This window comes from Diabrotica virgifera, chromosome 2 (genome assembly GCF_917563875.1).
Source record: "Diabrotica virgifera virgifera chromosome 2, PGI_DIABVI_V3a".
In the NCBI taxonomy this organism is placed as follows: Eukaryota; Metazoa; Arthropoda; class Insecta; order Coleoptera; family Chrysomelidae; genus Diabrotica; species Diabrotica virgifera.
In genome coordinates, this window is record NC_065444.1 from 85,897,362 (window position 1) to 85,909,710 (window position 12,349).

The following is a 12,349-nucleotide window of genomic DNA, read 5'->3' on the forward strand; positions in this document are numbered from 1 at the left end:
GTATGAAATAACTTTTTAATATGGTGTATCTCAACAATTACTCTTCTATGAGGCATTTATGACCTATAAGATGAAGCTCTGAAGATGGCATGTGCTATGCCGAAAGTACTTAGCTGATTTTAATAAATAATTTTACACACTATCAGTTTTTTGAGAAAATACGCCTGTTGCCAGTTTGACCCAAAAACAGAAATAACCTAAACTACAAAAAATCACTGCTATTAATTTATCCTAGCAATAACAACTTAGCAATTGTCGCATTAAGGAGACGAAAAAATGACGGAGCGGTCTAGCAACTGTTGGGAATTCATTCTCTGAATGTGGCGCTACTTGCGGAATGTGTTACGGAACGGTCGCCATGAGGGTGAGCACATTTTAATTCCGCTACCTCAGTTTAACATATTATATGCTACTTTTGTGAAATGGCGTCAAGTACTAATTATCAATTGGAAAAAATATCGCAGACAGTAAACAATCCATATCATTATGGTCCTTGACCATGATTATAAAGTAAAAAACAATTTATTCTGCAGAGGCAAGTTTATACCCTCACATATAACAGAAAGTAGAAAGTGATAGGTTGTCACGTCACGAATTTAGGGAGCGGAGCATTCACAAGACGAAACAAAACTGGTACCGCTCCATCGGGAACTTCTCCCTAATTTCGTCTCCTGAATGCGACCAATGGCTCTGCTACTTCCAACAAAAAATCTTAATGTGGCCATCTCTATAAAATTTCCTCAGTTTATCAACAATACCTACCTTCTCGATTATCACGATTCACTCGGAAGCATCGAAAAAACCATTCGAGATTTCCACGAACCGATGACAGCCGAGCGATGGTCGACAGGGTTTGACGCAATGACTTTTGAAAGCAAAAGTCATTGAATCTGTTTGACGTCTTTAAAATCGTTTAGTGAAGTGATTATTTGGTACGCGTTATAACTAAATTAAAAGAATTATTTTATTACTATTACCAACACCAAGTAATCCATAAAGAGAAATCATGAGCGAGTTGACTCAAGAAGAAGTAAGTTTCAATCAAAGTTATTAATTAAATTTGCAAATTTATGATAAGGATATTGCCTGTTTACATGTCCCAAGTATTATCACAAAGGTGAAAATCATATAACCATAATCTCAGCTGTTTTGTGTGAAATATTTTTAACTAAATGACAAACAGATGTTTTTTTACCAATAATTCGAATTTCATAGATTAGTATCCTTTCTCTTTAAATTATTGAATTAATTTATATCTGAGTGAGAACAAAAGATTGTACTTAACGAGTTTGGCATGACCATTAATTTCATTTATTTGGAGTTATTAATATAACACAGCTCGTTTAATGAACCTTCTCTTTTAGTTTAATCTTAGTCATTAATTAGTTGAGAACAGTTTTCTGTGTTTAGATAAAAACTGTTCCTCAATTTCATATGGTATATAATATTCTTTTGTGCTAGCTAGGTTTGTATTTTCAATCTTCAGTGTAAGTTTTACATTTGTGTATTGTTTAACCAGCTTTTTAATTATCCTTTCATTTAGTGGTTGCTGTAAATGTGTTTTATGTTGTTATTCTTTGTTTATGTTGATTCTAATATACCTAGGCCTTTATGTACCCATTAATTAATGTCTTCCATTCAGTATCTCTTTATATAAATAGAAAAAGACTGTCAATTTATAAATAAAGAAGTTTCTTGTTCTGAGTATTACAGCTTCTTGTTCATTCAATGTCTGCCTCTTCTAGTATGCACTCTATGTGCTCTGAAATTAAGTATACTTTACCTGTGTCATCTATAGGGACGTAAGGCTACTCAATTCACCCTAACACCCTATTACGCTCCATAGAAGGATAATATGTAGTTCAGCCACAGGGATCCAGCCACCAAACACTGCTTTGGAACAGTTTCTATACATCAATATAAATATAGTAACTTCCCTTCTGTATGTACCCTGACATCTCCTTCTTTCTTCTACTGCATTACAGCCCAAATTCAGCCTTGGCCTCCTTTATTTTTGTCTCCACCCTTATTTGTTTGTGGCTGCTATTCTCCATGCACGGACTCATAAAAGGGATTGTGTGTCGCTGTTTACTGTGTCTTCCCAGCGCTTTCTTGGCTTTCCAACCGATCTCTTTCCCTGCATTTTAGTATTCAGTGCTCTTTTTGGTAGCCTATACTCTCTCATTCTTATCACATGTCTGGCCCATTGCAATCTTTGTATTCTAATGAAGTCTGACAGGGATGTTTTCTTATAAAGTTGATAAAGCTCATTCGACTTGTGCAGTAGGGTGGGTCGAAAAACGATCATGTTTTCTTTTTTAATCGCTATACCGCGGAAAACTTGCCTTTGGGGTATATAAGTAAAATGCAAAGTAAAATAAAGTTATATATTGAACCCCCAGCTAGCACATCATACTTAAAATTTAGTTTTTTTTTCAGAAATCAAGACATTTTTCAATTATTTTTACAATCTTTAGCCAATAATATTTAAACATGCTATAGTGACAACTGTTTAGTTAATAGTTTAAAAAATAGGAAATAAATTTGAAACAGACAATATCTTTTAATTTGTGGTAGCGCAAAATACTAAAAAATTGTTAAAATTCACATATTAGCACCTTAAAAGAAGGTGTAGTCTAGTATGTTGTGTTGGGTGTTAATATCACAATCCATTTTTTGTTCTTTTACTTTACACCACATTTAATTGGAATAGAATTGTTATAGTGTGTTTAAAGTTATAAAGGATATAAATAAAACAACTTATAATTTTAATAACATGTTTAATTGAAACAAAAAAGAAACCAAATTGTAGCCAAACAATGTCAACAAATTAAATGAAATTTTGACTTTAGGAAGAGTCTTTTACTCATTATTTCTGAGTGGGTACGTTGAAGCTGCGCTTGCTGTCAAACTTTGGCATCGAAGCTCTGGATGCTACGGCAGATCTTATGAAACCATCTCGTTCCTAACCACTAGGAGGACTAGTTAATCGCAATCTTTTGAATAAAGATGAATAGTATCTTCTAGACATAAGTTGTGCGATAAAGTCAGGCAACTGCCCTGTGAACTTATCTGTTCGAGAACCGGGTCCACTTTCCCACTCTCGATGGTTGACTACAGCTAACAGAGTTTTGAGACTGTATGTAAGTGTGGAAACGTTTTCAGTTGAGCATAAATTGTTAGTATCCTTCATTTTTAAATCATACACGCCTGTATGGTTCAAAATAAAGTACAGCAAATACATAACAGATCGACTTAAACACGGTAATTGAAAGAAATGCACTTTTTGCCACCCAGAAAATTTGCTACTGAGGATGATAGTGGATGAAAGGAAACACATAAGAGAATTAGGATTCCGAAGAATAATCAAAGCTTCATACGACTGACTCTACTGAATTATTTGATTGGAACACCACTGAAATTCCACCACCATCACTGTTAATACGGAGAGTCTCTGACGATGAAGTTTGGGCTAAAATCACTGCTGATGAACCACCCGAAGATTGGAACTTTGGAAAATTTCCATGTCATACTCAAGCCATGAAACGGTGCGTCAAGTTAGTGACTGAAGCATCTAAAAAAGTCGCTGGTGCTAAGTAATGAGATGGTTTCATAAGATCTGCCGTAACATCCAGAGCTTCGATGCCAAAGTTCGACAGCAAGCGCAGCTTTAATGTATCCACTCAGAAATAGTGAGTAAAAGACTCTATCTAAAGTCAAAATTTTATTTAATTTGTTGGCATTGTTTGGCTACAATTTGGTTTCTTTTTTGTTTCAATTAAACATATTATTAAAATTATAAGTTGTTTTATTTATATCCTTTATAACTTTAAACACACTATAATAATTCTATTCCAATTAAATGGAGTGTAAAGTAAAAGAACAAAAAATGGATTGTGCTAATAACACCCAACACAACATACTAGACCACACCTTCTTTTAAGGTGCTAATATGTGAATTTTAACAATTTTTGAGTATTTTGCGCTACCGCAAATTAAAAGATATTAGCTGTTTCAAATTTATTTCCTATTTTTTAAACTATTAACTAAACAGTTTTCACTATAGCACGTTAAAATATTATTGGCTAAAGATTGTAAAAATAATTGAAAAATGTCTTGATTTCTGAAAAAAAAACTAAATTTTAAGTGTGATACGCTAGCTGGGGGTTCAATATATAACTTTATTTTACTTTGAATTTTACTTATGTACCCCAAAGGCAAGTTTTTCGCGGTATAGCAATTGAAAAATGAAACATTATTGTTTTTCGACCCACCCTATTGTACACTGACTACTACTACTCTCGTGATGTTGAAGAAATAAAATACAAAGTTAAGGTAAAATAAAATCCCAGAGTCTAACTGGAGCAGAGCCCCAGCTCTTAGGCACAGAGGCCCGTAAGAGGTGGTGACTGAACTGGTATCGAAGAGGAGAAGAACTAGACAGCTCAACCTAGCTTGATCTGACACTTCTAAGTTCCCACAAATTTTCAACAAAAAAGTAAACGAGAAAAAATCGAGAACTAGAACTAAAACTAACATAGTTAAACAAATGCAGTGCTCCTGACCTAGTTCCGCTTCCCAAATTATTTGTTGTCTCGTCTTTGTGTTCCTGTGCGGTTTGTTTTGATGTTTTAATGTGAATTTTACTTATTTATTGACGAATTTAACACAATGTAGGTACAGTGGTACTCGATAACTCGGATTAATCGGGACAGTGGCCGATCCGGGTTATCGAAAATCCGGGTTAGCCGGAGAATATGGTAAAAATTAATAAAATACGGTATACTTACAGATAAACTCTGTTAGAATTGAAATAACATGAAATATATATAAATATGCACAGTACCTACGGTACCCCGTCAAAATAGCCCCGACATAATATCCTGCACACAAAATCGCTCCGACAAAATAGCCGCGGAATAATAGCCCGCATCGCGGAATAATAGCCCGCAAGCCCGCCGACAAAATAGCCCCGACAAAAAAGCTCCCTTCGGAATTCATCATGAAATAATTTCTTAAAAATACATTTTTTCGGAAATGATAATTATCCTCTATTCAGATGTTTATCTTAACCACATTGAATAAAAATGGTCTTTTCAGAGAACTGGAGTCCTGTCTTCTCTGCCTCTTGGAAGTTTGAACATTTAATTTAAGCGAAAATCAATGTTTATTTATGATATAAACATTTTTTTCTGTTTTCGGGCAACAGTAAAATGCATTTTAAATTAAACACATTCTTCCTTTTTGTCAAATAATTTAAATTAAAAAAAATTTTTGGACACCTTGTATAAATAATTATGTAATTGTTTATATTACTAAATAGAGAATTAAATAACCTTTCAAATGAGCTTAAAAATAAAAATCGATCTATTTCAGGATTTTTCCTTAACGTCGCCGGTTTACGAAACAACAAATTTATTCCTTCCATTTGCACCATACTGTACGTCTGAATTGCTGATATATTGCTGAACAACATTTTTGTTTATTTTAGTATTCTTTTGTATTTTGACAACGATGTCCGAAGTGGAAGTCGAAACGTTAATAAAATTTTTTTTTAAGTAAATTGTGACTTATTTCCCCATTAGAATAGTAATTTAAAATAAATGGTACTCCGTTAAAAGGTAAAACTTTTTATTGGAGGTGTTTTCTAAGAGGCTGTTTAGCCGGGGCTATTTTAGCCGGGGCTGTTTTGACCGGGGCTATTTTGTGTGCGATCTATTTTGTCGGGGCTATTTTGTTTGCGGGCTATTTTGTCGAGGCTATTTTGTGTCCAGGCTATTTTAACGGGGCTTTTTTGAGAGGGCTGTTTTGACCGGGCTATTTTGACGGGTCATGCAGTACCTACACATCTAAATTACTAAAAACATGCAAACACAAACTTAGGCAAACGGAAGCGATCAATACAAGACTGTACTACACACAATACAGTCACCACAATCGTAACGATGTTATTATTTAAGAACAGTGAAAACTAAAGACCATTGTTTAAAAAGAATTTTTTTAATAGTCGTTTAGTCTTTTTTTAAACAATGCTAAGACAGTTTGAAATAAATATGTAAAGGAATACTACAGACAGGTGCCTGTTGTTTCTGCCGGCGTGTGCCATGAATCATTTTTACTATCGTATAGTTCAAATTACACAAACACAAATTATCTCTCAAATATTATATTACATACATTTTTATTGTTGAAATGTTTATCTGATAATTAACTATTTTGATGGGAAATAAGCCACAATTAAATTGAAAAATAATTTTATTAACGTTTCGACGCCCAAATCAGGTGTCGTTGTCAAAATACAAATGTACTGAAAATCAAAATGTTTATCTGATGAAAATCGGTCCGGGTTGTCGGGGGCCGACTTATCGGGGTTTCACTGTACCCCCATTTATTATTTCTTTTTCTTTTATCTGATTCAACAGTTTATTAAAAATTCTTCTCTACTAAAATCAATAAAAAGTCTCAATTTACCGTCAAATAACTTTCAACTGAATATTAATTTTACATCACCTCTATCTAACCCAAACAAACAAACGTCAGTTTTCTTTTTTCTATTTTCACCCTTCTATTTTACCTATATCTCAGTTTCATGTACCTACATTGTTGTCTATCAATTCACATTTTATTATTATTTTATCATACAGTGCGGTGGACTAAGTGTTGCCCCCCCCTGTTAACTTGTTTATTTTAAGAATATAAGCAAAACGCTCGGACATGTCGATTTTTAAACTAACCATAGTATATTATAGCATCAACGTTTCGAACTTTACGCTATCCCCCTTCAGGTGACAGCCATAACTTTGATTTTTTTAAATGGGAAAGTACATCATGTGGCACCTCATTTAAAAGCTCTTAAAATACTGAGTTCAAAAATGTATAATACTTTAATCCTGTTTGAGAGCGTAGGCGCAAAATTTCGGTCGAATTCTTCCTAAATGCAGTCATGTTTTTCAAATCCTGAAAAAACTAATAAATATTTTTGAAAAATTTAAACGCAGAATGAAATATTACAGTATTCTCGATGGTCCAAAGTCCCTGAGAACTCCTATAATGTTTATTTTAATAAGTCACAGTGGTGGAAAAAAGAGAAAATTTAGTGTGATTTTTATTTTCAAATATATCATTCAAAAGAAACTTTTTGTTTATTCTAAGGGACTGTCAGCCCTCGGTAATAATCTAATCTTTCATTCTGCGTTTAGATTTGTCAAAAATACTTATTAGTTTTCTCAGAATTCGAAAAAAATAAATGCGTTTAAAAAGAGTTCGACCGAAATTTTGGGCCTGCGATCTCAAAAAGGATTAAAGTATTATACATTTTTGAAATCAGTATTTTAAAAGCTGTTAAATGAGGTGTCACATGATGTACTTTACCATTTAAAAAAATCAAAGTTATGCCTGTCACCTGAAGAGGGATCGCGTAAAGTTCGAAACGTTGATGCTATGATATACTATGATTAGTTTAAAAATCGACCTGTCCCAGCGTTTTGCTTATATTCTTAAAATAAACAAGTTAACAGGGGGGGGGGGCAACACTTATTCCACCGCACTGTATGACTGCTAATACAATCATTTAGTTACAATTTTTAAGCTTTCCGACTATTTCTTCCTTTGTGCGAACTCTACTCCTCGCATTAGAACACCAAGGAGTATTGACCTTAACAATTGGGTTACAATTGCACGTCCAGAGCTAACCTTGATATTAGATATACCCTATTCCACGAACATACGCCTGTTTTGGATTACTTCGACAACGAATAATTTTACTGTGCAAAATAAGAACGAAAGTAAATTGCAAATTACATTGTTGTTTATTGGAATAATTATTAGCGCCATTTACTTTCGTACTTCTTATGTTGCACAGTAAAATATTCGTTGTCGAAGTAATCCAAAACAGGCGTATGTTCGTGGAATGGCCCTTATTAACCTGTTTTAATCCAAACATTGTCAGCCTTACATCAACACATACACAAATAAATAGAAGTCTTTTAACAAATATAAATAAAATTTTTAAAAACCATTACATATTAAAATTCTATATATGACATTCACTTTAGTCTACTTCACAAACAAAATAGCAGGCACAGATTTGTTGGCTGTCTTTCACCAATTATCTCACCACCCTCAAGAATTTCCATAAACTTGTTAACCTTTACAACATTCTCTGTCTATTCCACCATATCCCTTTAGCATAACTTGAGCAAGATATCATGTTATTGAATACTCAGGAAGTAGCCCAATCATTTAGTGACTTGTAACTGTTGACCTGAAGATGCTCTGCATATTGTAGAGAGCGAAACCGGTCGTCGGAAGTTACAATAAATGATTGAGAGTACGTCTGTCTTTTACTTCATTCAAAATGAACTCTCACATGCAACCCATTCAACATTTCAATAATATACAATATAAAAACACCAGGAAGCACTTTGTCAGAACAAATTCCAACAAGAATTAACTAAAATTTATGCAGAAATGGCACTGAACACCTATTTGGTGGAATTGCTGTCAAATTCCTTAGATAAGGAAAGGGTTAAATTCTCTACATTTTTCTTCTTTTTCGCAAAATTCTCTCTATTTTTCTTCTTTTTCGCAAGGGTTGCCAACATAAATTTGTTGTATCTAGGACTAAGGAAGGTTTAGTTAATCTGAGCTTAGGCCATGTTTATTAATGACATTCTTAAAATGAAGTCAGTACTCGCTTAATCTCGGACTAAGCAGATTTTATTAACAAGACAGCCTAGGCACAGTATAAAGGTCGACTCATATTATGCGTTCGGGCACGTAGCGTTTCGTTTCCGAAAAATATAAAAACCTGATTTAACAAAGAAGTATGATACGATACGTTCCGTATAGTATGAATTGTTCATATTTAAAACCATAAAAACAATATTTTTCGGAAACGCTACGCTACGGGCCGAAAACGCAACGTGCATTACAATATGACACGACCTTAAAGAGGGACAGTAGGACCACTCTCCGAAAAATTAGAAGTAAAATCTGTAGTCGCGCATGGCGACCGCGCAATGTTCTTAGTCGCTTTTGCCCCACTCTCGCATTGCTAGTCGCATAGAAACGTACGGATTTTAACAAGGAAAACCCGCATCCAGCACTGGTGAATTACCAATTGCGTACTGCCGGTATTACTTCTTGAGATCAAAGAGCCGACAGAGGAGTGGTTTTACTGTGGAACCTCTATATACTGTGGCCTAGGTTCATTTAGAATCTTAAACAGAGTCGAGTTTCACTTGAAACATGTGACTCTATATCGAAAGTTAGTAAAAATGCAAAAAAACAAAAAAACCAAAATCATTCTTTTATATGTCTGGTTTCTCAAATCACTGATTCAATTGATATTAAAACTTTTTTCAGCAATCAACCTGTTAACCTTTGCAGACAACTTACACAAGCCTACATTTTTATTTTCATGAAAAAGTGTTTTAAGTTTGATACGTGTCCTATAGTAAATGGGATGTGTTGATCACGAATCTGTGCTTAGTTTTTTTCCAGCACGTTAGGTTTTCGAGAAAAGTGTGCTTGAAATTTTTCATAGAAACTGCCAAAAATACTGATTAAATATTTATTGAAACTTTATTTAATACAAAGTTACGCTGCAAAATTGAGTTGTTTATACACAAACAATGCAGTATAACCTACGTTAGACAATCGTTGGTTTTTTTTTTTGAAAAAACTCGTTTTTCTTTTTCTGTTAAAACTGCGTTTTGTAGTTTTCTTATGAATTTTTGTGGTCGAGTCCCTCTGCAAGGTCCAGAAGTAATCAGCCATAATTATTATTTCCCATCTTCCTTGGTAATGTCTTTTCATCTCCTTTATATGTTTATGGAACCTCTCTCCCTGCACTTCTTCTGTCAACGTGGGAATCCAGAAAATGAAGCTTGACACTCATATTGCATCCCAGTTTTTATAATTTTCGACCATGTTGGCTACAATTTGTTTATAGTTTGGGGACTTGTTGTTTCCAAGGAAACAGTCTACGACTGCTACAAAAGAACTCCATGCTTCAGATTGATCCTGGGCCATTGTATTCTGGAACAATCTGTCCGATTTTAAGGTTCGAATTTCAGGGCCTACAAAAATTCCTTCTTAAAGTTTAGCTTAAGAAAATGCAGAAAATTTGTCGCTCAGGTATTTAAAGCAGTCACCTTATTTATTTAAAGCTTTGACAAACTACTTCATCAATCCTAACTTTATGTGAAGATGTGGAAAAGGAACTCATTGGGCCAACTAGAGTATCACGCTGCACATTTTTTTGTGGCCATTCTTTCTTAACGTAAGCTATATATTTCGTGCTCGTGCTCCCACTCACGGATACTTTGTGGATCCAGACTTCTGACCCAAAAGCATGGATATTATTTTGAGATCTCATAGAGATGCCAACAATATCCGTTATACTTTATTTTATTTAGGAACAGCTCAAGATTATCATATTATGTTTCTTTGAGATGCACAGAGTGAGGAACAGGTACTGAGGCATAAGTATTACTATTGTGCAACAAGACATCCTTCAGACTTCTCTTAGAACAATCAATAAATAACCGCCATGATATGGAATCGTAATCAGCTCCCAGTTTCTCGACTACTTCAGGAATATTAGTACAATACACCAGTGAGCCCTCTTGATAAAAATATTCCACGAAATCTTTTTCGCGATGCCTATACCACGAAAATGTGTTACCTGGAGCCAATACATTTTTATCCTTCAGTTGTGATTCTTAGATTTGTGCAGCATCCTTCGATAGGCCCAAGTCTCTCACTAAGTCATTTAGTTCAGCTTGGATGAACTTTGGAGGTTAGTCTATATCAGGATTGAATTCGTCTTCATCGGATTTTTCGTTTTAAATTTCATCTGATGATTGCTGTTGGATGGTGTGAAGAAAAAGTGGGGGAATGAGGAATTCAATTTACGAGATGTCAATGAGGTACTTGTTTAGGCTAGTATATAATATCTCAAGGTTTTTTTTTTAATTTTGTGAAACATTTTGACTTAATGGGCAGTGTTGCTATTCAAATAAAATTCACATATTGTATTAATAAATATCTTCTATCAATCTATCAAGTATTTTAAAGAAATAATTTTAATGTAATTTACAAAATATCAATAAGGTACTTGTTTGAGCTAGTACATAATATCTCACACGATTTTTTAATTTTGTGAAAAATTTTGATGTGATGGGCTTAAACCGAATTCATATTCAGAATCAGCGTACCCGTATTAGCTAAGGATACTTGTCAAACTCAAAACACCAAAAATCATGTCGGCCTGTGTTATTATTATAGTCAGATTATTTATATTTATTATTTGGTTCTTCACTGAAAACAGTTTGGTAAATAGGAAATTACAAAAATTATTGAAGATTTGAATAATGAATTGATTAAAAATGATTAAAAACGATCTGTGATAAATAAAACAGTGGCAAATCAAGAGTACCACAAAATCACCGTAGGCCATAAAACAAGTGACTGAATATAATGAATAGATATATTTATGGCAATTTATAGAACTGAATAAGGAATATCAGAATGAGGAATTGAGAAGAAGAGAAAAACTAGCTTGATATACTGTCTTATATTCTAAAGTAGCAAGATAAACAGCAGAGATGAAAACATTGCGAAAAATCGATGGTAAGACGCTGTGGGATAGAGCTAGAAGTGCAGATATACGAAGGAGATGCAAGGTGGACAAAATTAATAAATGGGTGAAAAGCAGAAGAATAGAATGGAACGACCACATAAGCCGAATGACAGCAAATAGAGTAGTAAGGACGGCGAGAGACGGTTCCCCAATAGGAAGATGATCAGTGGGAAGACCACGAAAAATATGGAATGACAACTTACTGGAGGCACATTGAAAAACAGACAGAGTAATGTCTATATAAAAAGAAGAAGAAGATATTCTAAAGTATAACAATTACCCCTATCGCAAAACTAGGTGATGCAAAATAAAGAGGGCACTCTAAGAAGAAGGCAGCAGATCATAAAGGATTTGCGTGTTGTACTGGACCCAACATGTTAAAAACTTTTTGAAACTCACGTAATTGTATACTCATATTTGAATTTATTAATTGTATTGTTTTACTGTTTCTGCTAATGAGCTTGCATGGCTGATGCCGATAGTTGAATAAAAAAAGTAAATACATAAGTAACATACACAATAACAAGAAGATATAAAACAAGGAATTTACAAATTAAAGAACAACAAATCTCCTGAAAGGAGAGAATTACAAATGAATTTTTAAATTTATTTATGTTTAAAATCATTAATGTTGATATTCTGTTCAAAATGATATTAAGTATATCTTGAATTGTAGGGCCATTTAAGATATTGGTATTGGTA

General features: G+C 33.8%; 1 protein-coding gene across 1 annotated transcript in view; it reads left to right on the top strand.

The window, feature by feature from the left end:
* Window positions 1-843: 843 nt before the first annotated feature.
* Window positions 844-12,349, top strand: part of LOC114329743 (ubiquitin conjugation factor E4 B) — a 100,450-nt gene continuing 88,944 nt past the window's right edge. Inside the window, exon 1 of the mRNA XM_028278938.2 lies at window positions 844-1,030. Within this exon, the coding sequence (XP_028134739.2) occupies window positions 1,007-1,030 (24 nt within the window). The 5' untranslated portion in view covers window positions 844-1,006. The remainder of the gene's footprint in view (window positions 1,031-12,349) is intronic.